Source organism: Necator americanus, chromosome I, assembly GCF_031761385.1.
Source record: "Necator americanus strain Aroian chromosome I, whole genome shotgun sequence".
Classification (NCBI taxonomy): domain Eukaryota; kingdom Metazoa; phylum Nematoda; class Chromadorea; order Rhabditida; family Ancylostomatidae; genus Necator; species Necator americanus.
Window position 1 is genome coordinate 29,341,164 of NC_087371.1, and position 25,134 is coordinate 29,366,297.

The window sequence follows — 25,134 nt, forward strand, 5'->3', positions numbered from 1 at the left end:
CAATCCATTCATCGCTATTCCATGTCCGCCGAAACTTTACGTTTCGCTGAACTGCACATCCACACCGAGTGTCCCCAAGTCCTCCCTCACCACCTCAGTCCAGAACTTCCGTTTTCGGTCAAGTGGCCTCTTCCCGCTTGAATCCAGCAAACTCCTCAAAACTCGTTAAACAAGGCGATCTGCGGTCTCCTTAATATATGACCAAAGAAGCGAAGACGATTTACTTTAACCATTTTCGATGGCGGTGCAAGATGTTGATGTCTTCCACGTGTCATCCGCCGTTACACCACATCGATTTCCGCGTAAAGCCCTTCATTGTGACATACTCTAGCCCAAAAGTAGCCAAGCATACGTTTAAGCAGCTTTCTTTCCGTTTAGTTAAGCTTGTCCATTAATGTAGCTGGTGCTGCCCAAGTCTCCGTTCTGTACATCATGATGGGGCGAACTGCTTATAGATGGTTTTGCGACTTGACTTCGTTGGAGATGGGGGTCGACCACAGGCATTTTGTTGAGGAGTTAAATGCAGATGTGGTCTTAGCGCATTTTTGCCAAATATCTCTCTCGTAGCTGCCATTGTTCTTCAGCGTGCAGTCTAGGTAACAGAACTCATCGACGAGTTCTATCGGTTGTCCGTCCACCCTGATTCCCGTTCGTGGTCTCGAAGAGATCCACATCTGCTTGCATTTATCAGGGCGTAGACGTAGTCGATAGGCTGCAGCCAGCTTCAGCACACGGTTGACAACATGTTGAAGTTTCGTACTGCTTTTTGCGAATATAACAACATCGTAGGCATACTCGAGATCAGTCTAGAGGCATCCCGATGGTGTTAAGAGGATGTCTGCAGGACACTAATCGACTTTTTCGCATGATTTCATTGATAGCAAAGTTGAACAAGGAGGATTCTGCCACTCCTCCTTATCTTACTCCAGTCATCACCTGTTGTACATCCGGCTGGTGTTCGAACTGCAGCAGTTGTTCGTTGATTCATATCATCAAGCAAGCGAACAAATTTTCCTGGTACTCCATCGGTGCGGAGCGCGTTGAGAAGACGCCCTCGATAAGGAGAGTCCAAAGCGGCTTCAAAGTGCGGAAAGGCTAATTACATTGGCTCCGAATACTGCAGCTAGATCTCTTTCAATCTCCTAACGATGAACAGCTTGTCAATCGTAGACGGCCAGGAAGAACGCCAGCTTGCTCGTCGCGTCTTGTTTTTTCGCGATGCTCAATAAGTCGGTCCAGGATAATCCGCCCCAAAACCTTGTACATAATACCCAACAAAGAGGTTCCTCGATAGCTCCCAAGGTCCGTGACGGATAATTTCTTGTGGAGGGGAATTATGACAGCGTATCTCCACGAATCAGGTATCGTTTCGTCCTTCCATATTGAGTGGATAATCTTTGTCATCCCACGAATCCCAAATGGAGGAATATACTTCAGTACTGCTTCATTATTTGTGCGCTAGTTCCGTCGTCTCAACCAGATTTTCCACTTCTCATCTTTTGGACGCAGACTAGAGCCTCTGACTCGGTCGTTGGTTCCTCGTTAACCGCAAATGTCGGTCCATGAAGGTGGCCGAGCTCAGGAGCTGACGGCGCTTGCCGGTTTAGCAAGGTCTTGAAGTGGTCCCTCCAAATTGCAAAGATTGCTTCACCAACAGGAGCTCTATTGGAAGTGTTGAGAACTGAATTACATCTCTTCATCTTGCCGCTATACTGCTTCAATAAAGCATAAGCTTTTCGCGGGTTCTTGTCCTTCCACGCTTTTTCAAACTCCTTCGCTCTTGATGTCCACTCTTTATCCCCTTTCCCCTTTATGTTTCCCTTGCAGCATCCTGGATCCACTTTGTGAAGGAATTCGCATCGCAAAGTTTTTTCCTGGTCCGTACTCCAACATGAATAGTCACACGTTAGCGGAAATTTTGTTCTGCATTCATCGTCTTTCAGACCTCTCATTTCGATTTTCACTTGAGAAAGAGCTCCTCCCTTCCTCTTGTCGAACCGTCTCGTCTTGTGAATCTTAAGGCTGAGAAGAACTGGCTGGTGGAAGAGGCAAATGCAACGTCCCAAACAGGTATGGTTTTCCGGATATTCAAACGAGGAATATCCCTGGTCAGAACGCAGTTAAGCTGAAGTTTAAGAGCCTCATCTTCCGCTTGCGCTGCTCTTCAGGCGTTGAAAGCGTTGACCCTTGCCACGTGAACCGATGGCGTCGATGATGGAGCACATATTCACATAAGTCAGCCAGAGGGTCGTTATGCGCTTGGTGAATAATACCATTTTCCTAGCAAATCGAATTGTTGTTCGAGTCCCATCTTCGCATTTGTGTTGATTCCGACAATGATCACCTGGTGACTGGCCATTACAAACAGTAACGCACTGAGTTCATTGTAGAAGACGCTCTTCCTGTTGCCTTCAACGGTTTCTGTAAGTGCGCGAGCACTTATGATCCACAGATTCTGTACTCTGCGATCCTACAGTCGTACAAAGGCACATCTAGACGACGTTAAATTCTTTTACCAGCTTGTTGTGATGGTTCCTTTCGCGTATCCACCTACTTTCTTCTCATCGGCATCGCCGCAGTGTATGTTACAATTTCCAGTGTTGATGACGGGCTGGTCTCTCATGCCTGTTCCCTGCAGTGCAGCAAACAGCACACAGAGATATCGCAGAAGCCTAGACAAGGTGGTTTGTTGGAGACACTCGACAGTGTTCGGCAATTTAGCGTGACCAAAGGAATGCTTTTTCCCAAAAATTCCATGCTCCCTTCGGGCAGTTGACCTTTCAGGTTGTGGGCTTCGACGATGTGCTGTGCGACAGCACCTTTTAATGCAATGGTTGGAAATCTTTTGACCTTTTGATCTTTTTATAACAGTGCGGCTTATAGTTCGTGCGTTCCCAATGCGTAGACTCGAACGCCTGATAACATTTAGTTACAGCAGGGCCACCATGAGCAGGTAGCAATCAGACTTGTGAACGAGGCCTCAATCAGATATATATATATATATATATATTACTTTCCTTGGCAAACGTCGCCGCGTTCCCCGCGATATTAAGCGCACTACAGGAAGACCGCCGACCCGATTGTCAGATTTCTTCACGAAGTCCTTCAAAGAAAAATATGATGCTCTTCGTGTCCCACGCGAAAGGAGGAACCACTGGGCTACTTTGGCACGCGATCGGGAAAAATGGAAGAATTACTGGCGCCCGCTCGACCAGTTCGAAGATCAACGGGAGTCAAGGTGATCAAGTCAAGGTGATATATATATATATATATATATATATATATATATATATCACCTTGACTTGATGACTGCTACCATATATATATATATATATATATATATATATATATATATATATATATATATATATATATATACTATATATATACATATATATATATATATACACTTTCGTTTCTAAAAACAACAGGAAAGAGACTCGCAATTTGTTTTTTGAAGCAGCCAAATAAGAAAAAAGATACTCTGCAAAAGAAGGAGGTTTTTTTTTCTGAAGTCTGCTGGAGATTTAGAAAAAAGAAGTGATTAAAAGCAGACCTTAGCGAAGCTGATGGAATCAAGGTGTTGGAAATAGGAGGTTCAAAAAATTTGCGGTTCTCGATGCGCGGTCAAATTTCGAAAGATACTGAAGGATCTCCTAAATTAGTGGAAGAGTTGTCACCGAACAGCAAGAAGGAGGGAAGAGTTACGAGAACATGCAAAGGAAATTCAGAATTACCTCATACCACTGATGTTTAGAATGAAGTTATTATTGATATTGTTCAATGAACACCGTACATTAAAATGAAGTACCGGCATCAAACAACAATCTTGGGATGTTTCACCGCCGTTCTTCTTCAATCAGAATCGTTTGAGGCTTATGGGCTTATGGGGCCGTAGAATGAATTGCAGGGACCAACCGCTGCATCTAATAAACGTCTTTATCTTCTTAGGCAAGTCTAGTAGCAATTTTTCGCCACTTTAGGGAAAAATCTTGGCTGATCTAAGGGATTTCAAAACATGCAGTCACGAGTAAACCTCTTGCCACTGCGTTACACCTGCCTTACCGTACAACGAAATTGTCATGAATTATGGATTCTATTGCTTCATTAGAGCAAGCGTAGCGCAGGCGTTTACACTCTCTTTTATGTCTGCCATCTTCCAAACTTACGGAGTTGTTTGAGAGAATCAAGACACTGACTACATAATGTCTTGATCGGGTAAGTGGCAGGAGGTGAAGACTCTCTCATAGATTCCACTTTTTCTTTTTTCGGCTAACTACGTGAGCACACTTCCTCTCCTTCTGACTCATGAAGCCTGTCTCGCTCACTGAAGCTCATTCACTAATAAAGATACTTATATCCTGCAATTAAACTTTTTTAAATTTGTTCCGTCATGTTACCTCCTCTCTCAAACTCCTCTATCTCTGAACAACCTCTTTTTTGACTTCTGCATTTTCTACCTGGTTTGGTCTTGTCTTGATTGGTGTGGTTACTCGTTTGAGAATCCCGAAAGTAGGTGATCTCTATTGTTCAATTTTCATCGTCAAATCAGCTCCTACCCCTTTGGGGTAAGTTGGTGGTCAAATCTTGATATGTAGATAAACCGATGTTGAGTGTTGTGGACTGGGTTAGTAGATGTCATGAGAGGATCCTTTACTTTTTGAAGTAGGAGAGCGACATGCTTAACGTATTATCCGTAACGAAATTTACTGCGCCAGGCGCCACTGACAATATGCTTGCCGATTTCTTCTTAGATGTTCTGACTTAGGCAAATGTGTTTTCGTTTTTTTCTCTTCTTGGTGCATCGTTCGTGTATGTGAACGAATAAATAAATAAACAAATATTCCTGTTTCCAATCATGCCTTTCCTTGGCAATTAACTAACATGAAGTGAGACCGCCCTCGTGCCAACGTGTCTGGCGTTAAGCAATCCACTTGGGTTTACTTCAATTCAGAACCGTTTGCGGTTTTTAAACGTCTATATTATTATGTCTATATTAGATAATGACTTGCAGGGGCGAGTCGATGTATCAACCTAAAGTTTCCACCCTTCGAGATATGTTTCGGACCAATTTGCCGATTCCAGATTAATGAAAAGCTTGATTGGCTCTAAGAGGATTACAAACCGTTGAAACTATCGTGCAGACACAACGGAACATCTTGGCCTTGGACTTCGTTAGATCCGATCCTGTTCCGAAAATCAGTATGAAATCAGTTAGACCGGCATAGTATACTACCTATTGTAGAACATTCTTTGATTTTCTACCAATACCAATATTTCTACAAATATATTAGCTGGTAGTGCTATGTGCTATATCAGAATGCTTCTCACCTGTGAGAACATAAAAGAATACCGTGCAGTAAACAAAACGCATGATTTTCACACTTCTTGAGAAGCAAGAAGAATGGGCAGAATGTGTAAAGAAATTGGGATTATAAGCAAAAAGTTTGCTTCAATTGTAATTTATAATATTGTGTACATTGCGGTCCGCTGTATGGAATTCTTCTCAGTCTTAGCTATTATTTAGATGATTTGTGAAACCGCCCACGCCTTAATACTGTGATACACTAGCCTTACTGCAAATAGTTCATTTATACTGTAGACGAGTAAGAGGAATGTCAACAGTGTTTCTTTCAGCGCGCTCATGGGCTGCAAAGTCCTTCCATACAGGTCGGCAATCTGATATTGACGCAGCGGTTGCAGGAAGGCCCTGGCTTGTACATTTGAGAGCCAGCAATACCTCCTCTGAAACATACTCTTCACGTGTCAAATTTAATTTCCGCCTAGAGTTTAACGCACCTTGGAGTAAAGTGGCAAACTACGTTCACAAATGGAGGACATCTTGCTATCGAGCAGCCAACTTGTCTCTCAGAGTCCCAAACCATCTTAATTCACAGCATTGACTTTCTTCGTTCCAAATTATTTTTTCTTCTATTCTGAGTAAAAAGGAGAGCTCCAAATTTACTTTTGCAAAGTTTGGTATTCCAAGACTAGTCTGGTAAATATACTGTGGGTTCGTGCCCTGTGGAGGCAGCCTTCCAGTATTTGCTTCATTCGTCCAATTGTTAACAGCCTGAACAAGGACATAAAAGAGAGGCAGCGTTTGTCTATGTGACTAATGTTGTCTACCGTTCTTGCGACAAGGTCATATGCAGCAGTAGTGTCCTGAAAGATGTATCTGGTTTCAGCATAAGTAGCTGTCCCCGAGTCCCTGTCTTGGCACTGTATAGCCCAGTTGTTCGCACTGGTTTCTGCTTCACAACTATATGTCTAGAATATGGGAAATAATGTTTGTTCTACAAAGCGTTTAGAAATCTCACTGTTTTACTCACAAGCCTTATCATTTTCGATGCCCGACGAGCATACACTCCTGAACTAGTGACGAAAAGGCCTCGAGCGACTTGTGATCTATTGGATTAATCGTTAATGCACAGCTACTAAGGCAAAAACTTCAACAACCAGAAATACCTTATCTGATTGAATTGTGTTAGGAATATATTTCTTACAGAATCGGTTATCACTTGATTTCCTGGACACACCGTGTTCTCACCTTGAAAATATGATTGGAATAAGATTTTGAGCAATATTCACGGTCCAGAGTCAGCTGTCAAAGTCTACGAAATTATAGTTATGCGAAGAAAGAGCGGAGATTCGCAGAGGTTTACAAAATGTCCCCAGTTAAGGATCTCGGCGAATCAAACAATTTGATTTCAATTAACGGTAGGTCTAATGACTGAGTGACGTTCTCACTTGATCTCGGGGTCGTAAAAAGGGAGGTAGCAAGGGAAGGGGCGTGTGCGCGTGGGAAGGGATGAATCGAAGACAAGCGTGATAACCGGGACAAAATATTGTATGATATCCCATGGTGCATTACAAACATTATATAACATAACACACACTACAAAATGTGGCATCAAATAATAATAAGTAATTACATGCATTACAGAATATTATATTACGTTCTAGGCGTAGGACAGTAACATGGAAGCATCAGCATTTTGTTTTGAAGATGTACAATGTGTTGACAATGTGACAATGGGACCGCAGGTTCAACACTTCGTTGACCCAACCTTTTGCGAAAGAGATAGGAACGTGAAACCGCCCCTAAAGAATGAAGAATCCAATTGTAAGTAGTTCTAAGCAGTTTGAAAGTGAATTTAGTAACCAAAAAGCATTAGATTCTGTGCACATTTTTAGATCTGGAAGATGGTGAATAGCTCTGCGATAGGAGGATCAAGAGAAATGTTTCAAGTAATTTTTAAGAGGGGAAGGTTCGCCCTACAAAAAGGTTGGCCAAAGAAGCACAGATTCAGTGCACATTGTTAGTTTTGGGAGATCACAAATGATTTCGTGATAACAGGACTCAGAGAAATGCTTTAATGAGTTTTTATGGAGGAAGCCCTGGACTACTGCTTAAAATTTTAGTACGAGAAAAGAGTCCAAAAATTCGGCGGAACAGGACTAAATCGACGGCTCTCCCTAAGATCCGTTTTTGACTACAGTTTTTGAAAATAACATGGCGCTTTTCAATGCATAGTTGGAAATTTTCGGAACAGCGCTAACAAAAGCATTTCACATTAATTGCGGTAAAAAAAACGGTCCGGAAGATGCGGCGCGTGCACAAGGCTGGCGCGCTCCAGTCGAACTCCTTGCAGAAAATAGTGCGCCAGAACCACTGAAGCCGTATCTTCCGGGCCGTTTTCTACGGCACTTAGGAAGAAATGGACGGAATCACCCCTCTCTCCATAATCTACTATCCCGTATACGAATACTCCACCTGAAATCCGTACCACCTCAGATTCGTGGAGTGATGCCTTTAAGAGAGAGGGAAGTAATAGCTACTGGCATTTCGATTCTAATATATATAACATTAGCTTCCACGGAGAAAGACTACTTGTGCAGTCTCGAGTGTTGGAATAAAATGCAGTATCATTCATTTCTCTATTATGTTTAGTACTACTTCTAAAACAGAGCTCCTAAATGACCCCGTTCATTATATTTATCCGTGTTTTTGGTTTTCTTCCGTAGACGAATTTATTTCGGGAGAGGAAGGACAGATGCCTCGAACAACTGCCACTGTAACTGTGCAACTACAGAAAATTCCCAAAGAACGACTTATAGTCAATGCGGTTACGACTGACTACATTTTTCCTTTTCTTTCCTCAGTTTACCAACTATGCCTTCATTGATTTCAGCGAAGTGCCAAAATATTTGTACTCACTTGGAGCAACGGTAGTGGTCGTAGAAGTCGCAGCTGTCGTGGTTGTGGTGACAACGCTACTCGGAGCAACGGTAGTGGTCGGAGCTGTCGCAGCTGTCGTGGTTGTGGTGCTCACAACAGTGGTTGATCCCTCTGCAAACTTATGCAAAGCTATCTATCCAGCTTAGTGTTATCGGCCATCTTGTGATTATATAAGGTTAGGGGATAAATTCGTAGAGTTTTATATTATATTTTATAGTATACTGGTTTGCTTGCTTTTTGGTAAAGCGTTTATATTATTTGAAAGAGCTCCGTTTGCTCTACAAAACTGCAAAAAGAAATTTTAATAGTTTATTTTCTAATTGTTTTTTCAGCCTTAGATATGGAATATCCAGGATGCAAAGATCAGCACTTTTGACAACTACATTTTCTCACTATTTCTAGCTGCTGCTGCCGCTTGGGACATCAGCGACGTGTATAGAGGTGTAATAGTGTGTCTAGTGCACAGAAATGGTTTGCGAAATTGAAAAACGGCGATTAAGAGTTTGTCACACGCATTGCATCCAAAGACCTTCTAAGTTCGACGAGGAGAGCCTCAAGCACTTCGAAGAAGGACAGTTACCAAACACGTAGTGGCAAAAAAATGAACCGCGATCACCTAACTTTTCTCCACTGTTTTCTCTGGGATCGGGCTAGACCTGGACTGTGGGAGCTAGTGAGGTACCCAAAAATTGGGCAGTTGGGTACCTCACGAGCTTACCGAAAGAAACAAAGAAAATTGCCTTCTGGTTCAATGGCGCCGGACATCGAGCAATGAATGCATGGGAAGAAGCAACGATTCTTCAACAGTATTTTCACTAGAGATGAGTAGTAGGGTCTATACGTCGATATCTAATAAAGGATTGAAGAAACAACGAAGCCGTGAGTCAAGCAGGTTCTCTACCCAAAGGAAACTTTGATTCGAGTTTGGTGGATTGGAGAGGTCTACTGAAGTACTCTATGGAGTGAAAAAACTCTCGCTGAATTCAGAAGGTATTCCGGTGTGAGGCGTGTCGGCGAGGTTAAAATCGGCATTTTTCAATTTCGCAAACCATTTCTGTGCACTAGGGACGCCTAGGACACCTCTCCGGTACACGTCGCAAAAGCCCCGAGAGTCCCTATTCATAGAAATTATCTCAGTTCTTCAGAGTAGAGATGTAATCATATAATACAGACGTTTTACCAAAGAAAGAGTAAATTAGTATAAATTAAAATTTCATATAAAACTCATTCATTTGAGCAACATTTTAAAATATAGGGTTAAGAAGTAAGTGCTTATTCTCAATTAATACGTAAAGATGCCATATTTAATGTGTTGCTCAAGCGCTGATAGAAGAAATATAGGGTTTTAACTAACTCACCATTTAATGTCAACAAGGGCGTAGAGCATAGGTTTAGACTAGTATCGCACGTTGTAGTTGAACCAGGTATGGCCTTTCTACACTGAGAGTTCCTCGTGCAACCGGTTGGTTTTTTCGAAGGCGAATAGAGAGGTTCTCCAATAACTGGACTGAATAGTGGAAAATAACAAGAGAAATAACAATATCTATTTCTTTAAAATTAATTATATTCAAAATTCATGTGTTCGCACAAAACTTTCCATCATTTTGAGTATAGAGACAAAAATTTTATTTTTGACGAAAATCAAGAGGAAACAAGGAACGGGTAGAACAAAAGCTTTAAAAACGATTATTTTCACGTAAGCTAATATTTTTTATTTATCCACTCGTATTTTCCATTCATTTTTTACCTGTCACTGTATGCGCAAGCATATGCAGTTTTTCTCGGTGCACATTGAGTTATTGTACATCCTAGTGAGATCGATTTGTGGTAAACAATCTAAAATGACGGCTTCATACCAACAAATGTGGATTTTGGTAAGAAAAAAACCAGCAACAACGACAATGCAACGACATGCAAATCAAACTTATGTGTAGGAAAATCACCTTTGAAGATTTTTTGTAATATTCAACACTTCTATAAGGTACACAAAGTACAGTACTATATAGACAAGAAATTAGTCTGTGTTTGTATTTTTGATCTTGCTTCATAATATCCTGTACATGCTGAAGAACTTTGAAACAATTCACGGAGTTTACATTACCTTGGAGTGGATAGTAGCTTAAAAACTGCTTTTTGTATTTTTACTGAAGAAAAGACCTCCTGAGAAAAAAAAAATAAAAAGAGATACTTATGTTCTATCTATGATACCGTTCTAGAATCCAATATTAAATTAAACTCCAAGTATAAATTCTTTGCAAATATAGAATAAAACCTACTCTTGCAAACGGTGCAGCAAGTTCGTTCCCGTAGACAACCGTGGTTTTGTTGAAATTATATTCGAAGCTGGTTTCTGTCCACTGAGTCATCAATTTTTGAATGTCTTGTACAACTTTCTTATCAGAGGGAGCGGCAACATTATCACGTATTCTAAATATAAATATGAGTATAATAAGTTATTTCTTGTAGTTAACATTGAAGAAACATCAAACAGCTCACATCCCATAGTTTATAGATTTGCCCTGTAAAACACCTGGCGTGGTGCTCTGAGAATTGCAAGCGGTGGTAACCGATAAAGCCTGTTGTTCCAATCCGCAGTTGTATGACTAGAATATCAAGCATCACTAACTCTAGCAGTTTTAGAGAACTTGGCGCTTATTTATCCCCTTAGAGACGCTACTCATACAATTTCAAATTGAGAGTAGTAGAGGTTGATGAGCACATATGCGGCCTATACAGTGCTTTGCTGGATGCTATCAATGTATCAAGTGATTGTTTTCACTATTCCGGAGAAGGATGGTGGAATTTATCAACATCGTGAATATCAAGAATTTAGTCAAACGGTGCCGAACTATTGAACACGCAGGCGTAGCGCTGATCTCGTACCATTGCGCCTACATTCGTCCTTTCTGATAATTTGGAATTCAGAGCAAATTTTGGGACATTTGACAAACCGTAGCACATCTCCTACGCCTTTGTACAGCTTCCTCAGAGCCTATTTAAAAATACATTTACTATATGAGGGAACTCTAAACATCATAAACATAAACTCTAAACTATAAACATACCATCATAAACAAGCTTGTCGATCCCGGTAGAGTGGCCTGTTCATCATATACATTTCCAGTCGCAAGACTACTCCTGTAGTTGTTATGTTCAGTCAGGAACGCCGAACGTATTTTGTCATCGGGGAGCGGTGGATTTGCGCAAACTTGCCGGACTAAATTACAGAGATAACAAACTAAACAGTGGAACGAGAAGTCTTCACTAATATCTATTCTTCGTCTCTTGAAGGCGATTGTAGTTCGGATTCTCGCTTTCGCTTCATCTCACGCAGCCATTTTTTAGATCATTCTCTTTCGTAGCAGCCAAAAACTCCATGAGGGGCCAAGAGAAACTTCTTAAGAGAGATTTCGTAGAGCCAAAGGGCTCACCTCTTAGCACTTACACACAGGTCAAAAGTAAATCTAATTAAGTAAAGTCCTAGGTTAAACGTAACCCATTTTTGTTAGAAGAGATAAGTTTGTGCACGGAAGCCGCGAGTGTCAGAGTAGTGTGCATGTTTTACTTCTTTAATTCGAGTGCTTCTACACTTGCTCCTACATTGCATTTGTATATTTAAATATTCCCTATCTCCTTATGCGCACGTAATATTACCATCTTACACAAGGAAAGAGCTTAGAAAAAGCGTCTGAAGCCTTCCAATGAAGCTATCATGCACGCATATGTGGAACAATGCATGAAAGCAAAGGAGAGCAGAGTCATACTAGCTCTGCTCTTGGTTTACTGCCCTTCAGAACTACCGCAGTTGATTCTCGTGCCTCTCGTGCATCCGAGGTGTCCAAAAGTAGCGGATGGATCTGTTGGACTTTCTAAGTGTCTCACTAGGTATTTTAATGTACTCTCATACATTTGTTTGCACTATTCGTTTTAAGCCTAGGGTAGTTGTAAAATGCAGAACGTACAGCGTTTGTCCTTTTTGACAACTCCTTCCAACATTGGCTGTGATAATCTTTATCCTTTCATAGAGCTATGTTTTGAATTTGGTTTTTTCAAGTGTTTATTGATGTTTATTGATTTATGATGGTTGAGTGTGAAAGACGAACCTACTTGTTTATCCTGTGGAGCACCACCGGTGACGCTTACGAGTACCTTCAAACAAATGAACTTATCAGATATTACAAAGGTGCACGTTAACTTACCAGCACAGAGATGAACATTGAGTGTCAGAAGGCGTACTACAATTATTATTCTATACAAAATCTGCTCCATTAACTTAAAGCATCACTTTGATAACCACTTCACAATTTTGCAGTAAAAACTGCAAGAAATATAGTTGTCTTAGTTTATCATCCCTGATGCGAATATTCAGATGCTTCGGATAGAAGTGATAAAAGATAAAAGGAAAAAGATAGAAATGCTGCGCTAGCATATTTTGTGTTTATTATCGTGGCTATGCGCTAGGTAGGTAGGTGTAGAAACAACCGTTGTCGTGAGCTGTTCGAAATTGATTGCTTAAGACTGGCAGTTCGACTATTTTTGAACCTAACCCGTCTTCACTGCCTTCCTTCGAGAAGGTGCTGTTGAATATTTTGACGTCTCTACCGCTTCAAGTGATGGCTTGCAGTTACTCGCTACATCGCTGCACCGTTGATAACATGCACGGTGAGGAGGTGAAGAGCGAGTAGCATGGCGAGGGGAAGCAGTGAAACCATGTGATTAATAAAAGACCTTTGGTCTTTGATGGGATATTTACTGAGCATGGATGTCGAGACAGCGTTTCGTGAAGCTAGTTTAAGATATATGATACACTATCGGTTTCGTTAATTTTATTTGCTATCATCACAATCTCATGTCTGCTATATTAAAGGACGAAATGAAACCAAGACCTCTAAAGGTGTGTGGAATACTGAAGAAATTTGGCGGTAGTACAAGGAATGTTTTGGAAAAAATCTTTCAAAAACAGCTCTTATTAGTGCAAAAGGAAAACTGAGGAAGGTAAGTGAAGAATCGTGCGCTGCAAGCATAGCGTTCTCATCTGTAATTTTATTCTGCCTTATTTGCAGGTAGTCTTTTCTGTCTTTTGTGAGTTCCATGTATCGACTGTGTATCAATCTCAGTCGGTAGATTTTGTGTTCACACATCTATTCAAAGCCAGATATTACAATTAAGATAAAATTGAACAAACATATGAAAAAAGAAAGAAAGGAGGCCATCCGCGTATATTTCCTCTTCTGTTGAAAGATTATCGATCTTACGCTAGTTCACCTACTTCTTACCAATTGCAATTAGGAGAGCAGGAAAAATTCAAACTCCAGAAGCGACTTTTCATCTCATCAATTAGTGATCTACCTTGTTGTAATGGTGCATCCTTACCGGTGATGCAGCTCTTACTGCTGCAAGCGGCGTACAGCTGTAGACAAACAACAGCAAGGCGATATTCATCTCCTGAAAATATAACTAGTCCTGCTATTGTTTGCTATGGATAACCATGGGCAACTAATGATGCTGTACCCATACGCGTGAATACTAACCATGAAGACATTGTTATAAAAGTAAAAAGAATATTGATTGGCTTAGAAAGATGCTATCCACTTCCAAAACGTATGCAAGCTCCTTGCACAAAGTCTACCCCTTCACATTCAGCACCAGTTGCGACTTTTGCTTGACTTTTGCTCCATTTGGCCATAAACAGAGGTCTTTTTGCACCCAGCAGCAAAACAGAGAAACAACAAAAATAGAATTTCATTCTCATTTTGATGCTTCCGGTTGGATGGATGCATTTCCATCTAAAAGAGTTTCAGCTACAACTTTCTTTTGCTCTACTCAATGGTCCAGCTGCCATCTGCCAAAAATGTGAGACTATAACAATCGGTTGTTTGCAGCAAGAAGAAATTCGTGTGGCCTTCGAATACTCAGCATTTCAGGCTCTCCAAACTCCTGAAGTACTTCTGAGGGACAGGAAGCAATGCGACTCGGTACGGAAAAAAGTCGAAGCTCGTATCTGCGCGTAGCGTGATACGATTGAAATAAGACAATAAGCCTCTGCTCTATGATTTGATCGAAACCTTAGGGTTCAGAGGAAAAAAGGTGTCGAACACGAAACAAATCGATGTGATTAAGCAGATGCGTACAAGCAGAACTGGTAGCGACATTACCCAACTCTCACCGAGGTGCGCGAAGGGTCTCAGTCGCTTTCGTGGCATCGTGTTTCGGTGCTTCTCGCACCTAAGTGCCTAGTTACTTTTTTCCTCCCTCTGTTCTTCTTACTTCGGTTCTTATTTGTCGATTTTGTCACAGTTGCGAGCTGCTACAGGTAGCTGTTACTGCTTGGTCAACAAAGAGCAAGTACACAAGTGCTCAATTCCATTGAGCACAACAAGGAAATAGCAATAGTTAGAGGTAACTCTTGTCAGAAAGGTAGCCTAGTGCCTGTTTGTTTGCGGAATGGAGACACACCTTGTGTTTAGCACTCGCATTCATCTCAGGAATGTCTGACCAGAAGTGAGCCTGAGTGATTAGGCTTCATCGACGATGAAATTGGTGTTCTGCGCTCATGTGCATGCGATAATAACGAGTTAGTGGCTTGTACGTTTTTATCCGCGCGTATGTTAGCTGTCTCACAAGTCAGTACAGATGTTTAGGCAGGAAATAAGCTGTGTGAATCTGATCTTCCACAAAATTCACATTTGATGTTGTATTCAGATATCTAAGTCATCGCGCAAGCATCAAGATTATGCCCGTGAAGCAGGTACAAGGCTGGATTAGGGAACGGATTGGAAGGTCTATGGCTTGGACCACTACGCCACATCACATCTGCGCCAAAGTGCAGAGGAAAAAATGTCACTGTTCCAGACTACAGACTAACTTCTTACTCTGGTGCTTTCACTTAGAGAGGAGGTGCAGGAGGATATAGGAGAAAAAAGAAAAGTCTGTGCTGTCTCGAACATAGACAGCCTTTTATTCGTATTTTCTTTCATTAAAATTCTCAGGAACAAAACAAAAGTCAAATGAAACCTGCATAAAAGTAAATATCAGTGTAATAAAGCTATGAAATAGGAGTCTTGACATTTTGGGAATGACGAGAATTACTCATAGAAAGGAAATTTCAGTGTAATAAAGATATAAAATAGATGTCTTGACAATGACAAAGGATTACTCATCATTTAATGAAAGGGAATATTACGTACAGCCCGTCCTTCATGATGCTCGAGGCAGCAGCTGTTGAACACTCATCATAAGCAGACCTTTACAGTAAGGTGATATACCGTACTTGTCAAGAACTGAAATTATTGCTGTAAACTGGCGCTAGATAAAAACTGCACATCAGCATGGTCTAAAGATTAGCTTGAATTAAGTCAAAAGTTCTTCTGTTCTTCATAAATTTACCAGTTCTTGAAAGTATCCGATTTTTGCTAGGAAATTATTGGGATGTCTCCTAATGATATCATTTGCAGCAGCAGCTGTGACAGAAACACGTGACTACATTCCAAAGCCGTACTTTTTTTGGAAGGAGTTAGAGAGCCAACTTAAGGCGCCTCTTTTTTTGCTCGACAACAAGTACAAATTACCAGAAACCGGTATTACCAAAAACGAAGGGAAGAACATGTAGTAAAAAGTGTGCAATCAACTCTCGCGTGGTCTGATGCGGAAATCCTGCACTAGTTCCTATTCGTTGGCGTTTGCTAGCCCCATCACGTGAATAATGAAAACGGATTGAAGCTTTGTTGTGTCGCACCAATCCCATACAATGTGTGGGTGGACGGGGAGCGTAAAAGGTTGAAGCATAAGCATTGGGCTATGTGTGGGCGATCCTTAGGCGAAAGTTAGTTCATAAAGTAATTAATGTTTGGCGTGAAGCTATTGATATCGAGGAGGAAAACACAAGAGCTGAGCCCAGGGGATAACGCGAATCCGCTCATTCTGATGAAGCCTCAAAGTCCTTTTTCCTTCAAATATTTCCTTGGTGTTCTTCAAAATTCAATCACAATTTGCCATGCGCGGTTTCGACGCCCATTCAGCACAGGCTTGCAGTTCTCTGAGCAGCAGCTTGTAATCCACGTCTTCACCTACCTGTCACCTTGACACAAGGAGTCTTCGAGTATGCCTTCGTCATAGATGATTTCTTTCCTTCTTCGTTGTCGATAGCAGATGTTCTTTTCCATCGTGTGGCTAAGTCGTATTTTCGCAAGAAGAAGACGGTGGTCAGAGTGGTGCCATTGGGCGGTTCATCGGCGGATGATCTTTTTTTTTCATAAAGAGAGAATTTCCAGAGAAGAACGGCTAACTACAAACCAGCGATACGATTGCCATTTTCATTTCGGACCTCTAGTCCAGATTTTCCTGTATTCCTCTTAGGTGCGTCCAATTCGGATTCATCAGCTGCTAATATCAGTGAGTAGCAATTGATGATGCTGCCGAGTTCTTAGCGTATATGGAAGAGGCGACGAATGGCCAGACGAGATGACAATATCTTGTGAAAATCGACAAGATGGACGACAGATGGGTGCACAACAAGACCAACACTGAATACACTTCGCGACGTTTCCTCTCCATGAATGACGAGCGTACCGTCATTCATCTGTCGAACCTCGCTCCTTCTGCTGTTGGTCTCATAGAGTTGCAGAGCAATCACGTGAAATTTGATGCGCTCTGCAGCCTCTAGAAGACAATGTAGGTCTGTGGACTGTTCTAACGTTGTAGGCGCGAACTTTAGCTATAATTTATCGTTTTACTCACATTTTTCATCCTGTTCTTAGTTTTGCTTACTCGTTTCCTTTTTCACGCTAATTCCTTCCGTCCACGTCTCAAACTCAGTTTTTCGCGTTTCTCTGTTGCAGATCGTCAGTATTGATCATTGATAACATGCCTGGATCTACTCAGTGCACCCTTCGTAATTCATCCCGCAAAACGAAAGAACCTATCAGCACATCTCAAACCGTTTCTCAATCCAGAAATGATGAGATTGACGTCGAATCGCTCCCTTGTGCTGAAATCATAAACGAAATTTTGGAAAGAAACACAGATCCTATCATTAAGAAGATGGTTCTTGCCTTGAAAACAAAAATTACACTAGAAGTGGCTGAGGGAGCTGAAGCTGAAAAGAGGGGCCGCAGTATTGTGACCACTGGCTTAGCGGAATTGAGTGCTGATGAATCTTTGATAGAAAGACACAGGGACTTCGAAGAAAAAGTGGCCAATGTTCTCGACGCGTTTGAAGTTGACTGCCTGCCCGAAGTAGCTTACAGGTTGGGAAAGTTCAACGATAACAAGCTACGTCTTGTTAACGTCTTTGTTGTACTCGCTTCTCGCTCCCACTGGGCAAAGGCTCTATCAAGAGCGCACCTCCTACGCCGCTCAAGCCTTTCGAACATATTTGTACGTAAAAGCATGACCGCGGCAGAACGAAAACGGGATTATGAGTTAAGGCACGAAGCTCGCCTGAGAAATGAACGGCCATCTACGCGTGAGTGGGTGGTTTACAAAGATGCTCTCACTCACGTCACCGAACTTCCCCGAGAACCAATGACGGGAAACTTATAATCCAGCGTGGACCTCTCTCTAAGACAAAATGTATTTTGTTTAACGCACGCAGCATAGTAAACAAATTGCACTTTTTCACTCTTTTCTTCGTCTGCACCAACCTGATGTATTAGCTGCTACTGAAACATGGCTCACCTCCACAATTTCCAATTCTGAACTGATAACCGATTTACCATACTTCGTGTTTCGCTCAGACAGGCCGCTTCAAAATGGCGGAGGTATCTGCTGCTTAGTTAGCGACAAATTTCACGCGGTTCTCATTCCACTCAAACGTCAAATGGCTGCTGATATGTTGTGTCTTGAACTCCTCTCTCCTTTCACACGTCATTCTCTCAAATTTGTGGTTACGTATCGACCTCCAGATTCTGCTAAGACTGATGATGATACCTTGTTTGATTCTATTTTTGAACTTTGCCTTTCGTCTCCTAAAATTATAATTGTGGGTGACTTTAATGTTGACATGAATAAACATAGTAATTCCATTACTGAACACTTCAAAACGTTATTGGAAAGTTGTGATCTAGCCCAAAACATTCATGCTACCACTCGTTTACGTCCCATTCTCGACTTAGTTCTTTCTTCCGGATCTAGTATCAGTGATATCAAAATTCTGCCCTCCTTTGCCAATTCCGATCATAATGTTGTTTCTTTCAAGTTCGACTTTAATACCGAGCAACCCCTCTATCTGCCCTTGCCAGATTTCAGTCGTGTAAACTATTCCGAATTACGTAAATTTCTCGCTCGTGTGGACTGACTGGAAGTTTTCGACAACTATCAGTTGCAGAAATGTACCGCTGTTTTTGCCTGGTAATGTACGATAGTTTAGCCACGTTTGTCCCGCTGAAGTTTAACAAGAATTGTGTACCTACTTATCCTTTGCGTCTACGAACTCTATTCGATCAAAAGAAACGACACTTCTACCAACTTGATAACGCTTTGAACAACGCTCTCTACAGAAAAATTTGTGCTGATCTTGACTATCACATGAAAAAATACCTTGCATATCGTGAGCGGCGTTTATTGTTTTTTTATGAAAAAGTTTCGTAACTTTCTCGCTAAAAGAATTAAACAAGCACAAAAACTGCCTCTGTTGAGGACTGACAATGGGGATTTGATCAATGACGATCTAAAAGCTAACGCACATGCTGAATTCTTTGCTTCTAACTATTCATTAAAACTTCCTCTGCCATTCAGGTTCCTCAAAGGTCCTTCGACTTTGTTATCTATGCAAATGAAGTCCTTGCCATTCTGAGACGTTTCTCGTGTCCCCACAATGGTATTCCCCAGATGGTTTACCAAAAATGCGCAGATGTCTTGTCTTCCTCTTGCTCATATTTTTAAGGCGTCGCTTATCTTCAGTGAAGTTCTTAACATTTGGAAAAAGGCACTTATTATTGCAATACCCAAAAAACAATTCTAACGCTCTCTCGAACTTTCGCCCCATCAGTATTGTATCCTCCGCAAGCAAAGTTTTGGGAAAGATAATCCAAGAAAAACTGAACGAGTGGATATCATCAAGGGATGTCATTCATTTTGAGCAATCTGGATCCTCCACTACTTCGCTACTGTCTGATTCGGTCTATGATTGGATGATCGAAGTAAACACACGGAAGTCAGCTAATGTAATATTATTCGACCTATCTAAAGCGTTTGACATGGTAAACCACAAAAAGCTTCTCTTCAAACTCGAAAACTATGGAGTTGGGGGACAGTTGCTCAGTTGGTTGAAATCGTATCTTCAAGAACGACACATGATTGTAAGGGTCAATAACAGTTATTGCAAGCGCTAAACATTGCAAACCGGCGTTCTGCAAGGCAGTGCACTCTCGCTGCTTCTTTTCCTTGCGTACACTGCTGACCTTCCCAGATATTTGAAAACCCATCCTGACATGAAAGTTCAAATGTTCGCGGATGACATCAAAATATATTTTTCGACCTAATGAGCAAACTTTCGCCCCCAACACTGTTTCGCTAGCAATCCAGAGAATGGTATCATGGTCAAGAAAATGGGATCTACCTTTAAATCTTTCCAAAATAGTAGCGTTGCATTTCGGAGAGGCTCCTCAGATTCCCTACTTTTGCAATTCAACAACTATTCAGTATCAAGAGCAAATTCGAGACCTTAGGGTAGTAATTGACAAATCGTTCGACTTCTCCACTCATTTTGACTTTGTCACCAAAAAAGCGCTGTCGTGTATTTTTATAATAATGAGGAGCGTTCACGTTAAAGACCCTGATTTACTAATATTTCTTTACAGGACTTACGTTTTGCCACATGTAGAATACACATCTAGAAGTCTGGAGTCCAATCCTGAAAAAGTATATCAAAAAGTTAGAAAAAGTACAACAAATTTTCACTAGGCTTGTTTATTATAGATGGTTTCCCGATCCGAGTTACCCTAACACACAACCTATGAAATTCGACTTAACGCGCTGAAATTAATGAGCTTAAAGTACAGACGAGTAGTCAACGACTTAGTTTTGGGTTTTCAGATCCTACGAATGGAAATTAAACTAAAGGGATGCAAGTGTTGGATTTTCCGACCAACAAACAGGAGAACAGGAAGCCTCAATTTGCACTACTCTAAACTCAGTCAAAAACTCTTTTCAACTATGTTTAACTCCTTTTTCTGCAGGGTTGCGCGTTGGATTAATCTACTTCCAGCCTAGTTTAAACTCAAAGATATTCAAAAGCAGGCTATCTGAATTAAATGTCCTACCTACTCTAGCCCTCCAGCGGAGGTGTTCCTAAAGCGCAAGTTGAGGACGTCGTTGATGCTGCTGAACGAACCAGCTAAAGAAGAAGAAGAACACGCAGTGTGGAAATGGAAGAATAGTTCAGTCGTCATCATAGACCTTAGAAAAGATTGGACCACCACGAAGAACTTGTATACGTGCGTGACTACCGCCTGGGACATGAGAAATGGAGCCCTGCTCGCGTGAAGAATCGCCATGGACGAGCAGTGTACGACGTGCTAACGGAAGAGGACGATTTGTGGAGAAGACACGTTAACCAGATGCGTGAAGAAGAGCACCGGAGGGTTAGTTGAGAGATGACTGAAACTTCCAAGATGCCGTTCAACCAGGAAAATCGACGGTACCATGGTATGGCAGGGACGATCGCCGACGTCAAAGACAATGTCAAAGATCGGGCACCAACCATCGTGCCACCAAAAACGACTCGACCAGCTCGACAACGCCGACCACCCCGTCGATTGCAACCCGATCCGAAGATGAAGACGTACGCGACGCGTTCCTCCTAGGGGAGGTGGGGGAGGGGAGGTGTTGGAGAACTAAGCATGTTAACTACGTTAGTTCATGTAGCCGTGTATATATTGGGCCATTACCATTGTATTTAATTTTCCTGCCTTAAGAGGTTCTTAGGTTTGGTTTTTTTTTTGAGGAGGTTTTGACTGTTCAATGTAATTTTCGCTATATCTCGGCATTCCTTCCATTCTTCACCATTCCTTAACCCTATAAAAGGTGGCAAGATTGTGTATCATCATCCCTGCAATAAAAGTCGTCAGTCTTCCGTCTTCGAGGTACTTCAAAACAGATTCAAGAGTTGGCAGCGTCCTACTTCTGCGCTACACCCACTCTTAGAATAAAGACACTTGATACAGCGTCTGGTCCCTACAATTCACTCTATGTGTCCATAAGCCTCAAATTATTCTGATTAAAGTAGAACGGGGCGGGTGTAGTGTAGCGGTTAGAGGTTCCGCTTCCTGCACGATCGATCGGAGGTTCGAATCCGCCCTAGTGCTCACCAAGCCTTTCATACCTCCGGGGTCGATAAATTGGTACCAGACTTGTCTGGGAGGATAAAAGCACTGACTTGACTAGCCACCGCAAGTCATTGTATAGGCCAGATACACGTTCGTAAACCTCAAACGATTCTGAATTGAAGTGAACGTGGGGGCACATCCCAAGCGGATTGATTAACGCCAGAAACTTTCACTTTAACTTTAAAGTAGAACACGGTGACAATTCCCAAAATGAATGGCACCGGGACCTTGCCTTTTATCCGTTATTGCATGATGCTTGTTAAGCAGCATCAATAATAGTGATGTTTTGAACATCAGTGGTAGAAGGTAATTCTGAACTTCCTTTCCGCATTATCGTAATCTTTTTATCCTTTTATCTTTTTTTTTTTGGCTTGCTCCAACGAACAAATTGCGCTACTCTCTTCTGTCGTCTTTGGAAACTCTCATATTTAGTCCCAGCAAAGTCAAACTGTGAATAATTTCTTTTCACTATTCTTTTCGTTTTTATTAGAGCTACTAGGAGACTCCTAGTCACAGTGGAGATTGCTGTGCTCGATTCTGATTGACTTGACTTTAGAATGGTGGTCGTGTTTGAGAGCAAACTCATTTGTTTATTTATTTGCTTATTTACTTGTTCCTCTATTTACTACGTTCACTGACGAGCAAAAAAAGAGAAAAGGAAGAAAAGAGAGTACATCAGTAATAAAAAGACAGATGACTATCATCGTTTAGTTAAGCAAACGAATCTACCCTCAATAAATGGAGGAGTTAAATGGATTGAAAAGTTCTAGTATCTGATGTTGGTTGTTCTAAAAGGGAAAAACTGTCGTATCCTGACCCTCACTGCTAAGATTGATTTAGTCACCATGAACGGCTCTTCTGGATTATAGATCTACTGCTTGGTTAGCACAAAGACTGTAGGAGCCGTAGAGATTTTAAATAATTTCCCTGTATTGAGATGTTCTTATTAACCCGCTCAATGTACGCAATGTTTGGCACAGTTGCTTGACTTTGGTTTAGTTTGTCAGGGGAAGTATGCGGTCCAATAAAGCATCTTCATAACTCGAGCAAGGACACAACAAAAGCCGAAGAAATGCTGTAAAATACTCTGGTTTCTCCTACTTCAGAACACCGTAGACAAACTGGAGCCTCCTAATTGACCCAAAGAAGGTATCTTGTGATAATCGATGCGTATTCGAAATGGCTAGAACTTAGTCGTTGTCGTCAACCACTGCAATGTTGAGAGAACTCGGAACTTCGCAAACCCCAGGGTGACTGTGTCAGACAACAGTACACAGTTTACAGCGGAGCTCCAGGAATTCTGCGACAAGCTGGAAGTTGAGCACGTTCGTTCGCGCTGTTCCAGCCACAGTTAAATCCCCAAGTAGAATGCTTTGTGGACACTTTGAAAAGAACACTCAGAACAGATTAAGGAAGGAGGGACGTCGGAAAAACTTGCAATTTTCGCAGTGCTATCGGCGAACACCATGTGCGCCAACGCCAGGACATCTTTCTCCAGCGGAGGTGTTCCTAAAGCGCAAGTTGAGGACGTCGTTGATGCTGCTGAAGGAACCAGCTAAAGGAGAAGAAGAACACGCAATGTGGAAATGGAAGAATAGTTCAGTCGTCATCATAGACCTTAGAAAAGATTGGACCACCACGAAGAACTTGTATACGTGCGTGACTACCGCCTGGGACATGAGAAATGGAGCCCTGCTCGCGTGAAGAATCGCCATGGACGAGCAGTGTACGACGTGCTAACGGAAGAGGACGATTTGTGGAGAAGACACGTTAACCAGATGCGTGAAGAAGAGCACCGGAGGGTTAGTTGAGAGATGACTGAAACTTCCAAGATGCCGTTCAACCAGGAAAATCGACATTACCATGGTATGGCAAGGACGATCGCCGACGTCAAAGACAATGTCAAAGATCGGGCACCAACCATCGTGCCACCAAAAACGACTCGACCAGCTCGACAACGCCGACCACCCCGTCGATTGCAACCCGATCCGAAGATGAAGACGTACGCGACGCGTTCCTCCTAGGGGAGGTGGCTGAGGGGAGGTGTTGGAGAACTAAGCAGGTTAACTACGTTAGTTCATGTAGCCGTTTATATATTGGGCCATTGCCATTTTATTTAATTTTCCTGCCTTAAGAGGTTCTTATTTACGCGCTCAATGTAAGTAGCAGTGTTTGGCACAGTTGCTTGGCTTTGATTTGACAAGGGAGTATGCGGTCCATTAAAGCATATTCACAACTGGTGCGAGAACCCACCAAGAACCGATCGAACTTACTTTGTGCGAAGCAGTTGTCGGGTGTTCTATAAAAATTGGAACCCAGAATCGATCGAGCTAACACATCGACTTCTTAAGTGAGCTTGTAAGAAATGATGTAAAATACTCGGTTTTCTCTTACTTCAAAACACCGTAGACAAAATTGGGCCTCCCAAAGGAGTCGAAGGCACAGTGTTGTTAGAAAAGAGATAGTCGCAAGATTTCATTTCTTCTGTTTTTGCTGTGTCCTTGCTCGAGTTATGAAGATGCTTTATTGGACCGCATACTTCCCCTGACAAACTAAACCAAAGTCAAGCAACTGTGCCAAACATTGCGTACATTGAGCGGGTAAATAAGAACATCTCAATACAGGGAAATTATTTAAAATCTCTACGGCTCCTACAGTCTTTGTGCTAACCAAGCAGTAGATCTATAATCCAGAAGAGCCGTTCATGGTGACTAAATCAATCTTAGCAGTGAGGGTCAGGATACGACAGTTTTTCCCTTTTAGAACAACCAACATCAGATACTAGAACTTTTCAATCCATTTAACTCCTCCATTTATTGAGGGTAGAATCGTTTGCTCAACTAAACGATGATAGTCATCTGTCTTTTTATTACTGATGTACTCTCTTTTCTTCCTTTTCTCTTTTTTTGCTCGTCAGTGAACGTAGTAAATAGAGGAACAAGTAAATAAGCAAATAAATAAACAAATGAGTTTGCTCTCAAACACGACCACCATTCTAAAGTCAAGTCAATCAGAATCGAGCACAGCAATCTCCACTGTGACTAGGAGTCTCCTAGTAGCTCTAATAAAAACGAAAAGAATAGTGAAAAGAAATTATTCACAGTTTGACTTTGCTGGGACTAAATATGAGAGTTTCCAAAGACGACAGAAGAGAGTAGCGCAATTTGTTCGTTGGAGCAAGCCAAAAAAAAAAGATAAAAGGATAAAAAGATTACGATAATGCGGAAAGGAAGTTCAGAATTACCTTCTACCACTGATGTTCAAAACATCACTATTATTGATGCTGCTTAACAAGCATCATGCAATAACGGATAAAAGGCAAGGTCCCGGTGCCATTCATTTTGGGAATTGTCACCGTGTTCTACTTTAAAGTTAAAGTGAAAGTTTCTGGCGTTAATCAATCCGCTTGGGATGTGCCCCCACGTTCACTTCAATTCAGAATCGTTTGAGGTTTACGAACGTGTATCTGGCCTATACAATGACTTGCGGTGGCTAGTCAAGTCAGTGCTTTTATCCTCCCAGACAAGTCTGGTACCAATTTATCGACCCCGGAGGTATGAAAGGCTT

General features: G+C 41.7%; 5 protein-coding genes across 7 annotated transcripts; 3 read left to right on the plus strand and 2 right to left on the minus strand.

Moving 5' to 3' along the window:
- Positions 1-449: 449 nt before the first annotated feature.
- Positions 450-13,757, minus strand: RB195_007230 (uncharacterized protein; the record flags this gene model as incomplete). Of its 2 annotated transcripts, XM_064180754.1 has the most annotated exons (15): positions 450-806; positions 1,512-2,022; positions 2,274-2,470; positions 2,555-2,672; positions 5,800-5,885; positions 5,966-6,073; positions 6,130-6,270; positions 6,333-6,408; positions 6,469-6,550; positions 8,222-8,353; positions 10,515-10,669; positions 10,739-10,845; positions 11,308-11,459; positions 13,592-13,687; positions 13,754-13,757. In XM_064180754.1, the coding sequence occupies 15 exons, from the start codon at positions 13,755-13,757 to the stop codon at positions 450-452; spliced, it is 2,322 nt and encodes a 773-aa protein (XP_064037598.1). The 2 variants fall into 2 exon arrangements, with proteins under 2 accessions (XP_064037598.1, XP_064037600.1); XM_064180753.1 differs by lacking the exons at positions 450-806; positions 1,512-2,022; positions 2,274-2,470; positions 2,555-2,672; positions 13,754-13,757 and adding exons at positions 5,643-5,745; positions 9,601-9,749; positions 9,990-10,078; positions 12,346-12,391 and having other exon boundaries at positions 10,519-10,669; positions 13,616-13,684.
- Positions 1,473-1,952, minus strand: RB195_007231 (uncharacterized protein; the record flags this gene model as incomplete). The annotated part of the gene is made up of 1 exon (XM_064180757.1): positions 1,473-1,952. One exon carries the CDS (start codon positions 1,950-1,952, stop codon positions 1,473-1,475), a length of 480 nt encoding a protein of 159 aa, XP_064037599.1.
- Positions 13,758-17,104: 3,347 nt separating the features above from the next.
- RB195_007232 (uncharacterized protein) lies at positions 17,105-17,782 on the plus strand (the record flags this gene model as incomplete). Its single annotated transcript, XM_064180758.1, has 1 exon — positions 17,105-17,782. The coding sequence occupies one exon, from the start codon at positions 17,105-17,107 to the stop codon at positions 17,780-17,782; it is 678 nt and encodes a 225-aa protein (XP_064037601.1).
- A 277-nt stretch (positions 17,783-18,059) lies between these two features.
- RB195_007233 (uncharacterized protein) lies at positions 18,060-18,536 on the plus strand (the record flags this gene model as incomplete). The annotated part of the gene is made up of 1 exon (XM_064180759.1): positions 18,060-18,536. One exon carries the CDS (start codon positions 18,060-18,062, stop codon positions 18,534-18,536), a length of 477 nt encoding a protein of 158 aa, XP_064037602.1.
- A 2,317-nt stretch (positions 18,537-20,853) lies between these two features.
- RB195_007234 (uncharacterized protein) lies at positions 20,854-23,591 on the plus strand (the record flags this gene model as incomplete). 2 transcript variants are annotated; one of them, XM_064180761.1, is made up of 3 exons in its annotated part: positions 20,854-21,023; positions 23,195-23,369; positions 23,415-23,591. In XM_064180761.1, the coding sequence occupies 3 exons, from the start codon at positions 20,854-20,856 to the stop codon at positions 23,589-23,591; spliced, it is 522 nt and encodes a 173-aa protein (XP_064037603.1). The 2 variants fall into 2 exon arrangements, with proteins under 2 accessions (XP_064037603.1, XP_064037604.1); XM_064180760.1 differs by lacking the exons at positions 20,854-21,023; positions 23,195-23,369 and having other exon boundaries at positions 23,382-23,591.
- Between the last annotated feature and the right edge of the window lie 1,543 nt (positions 23,592-25,134).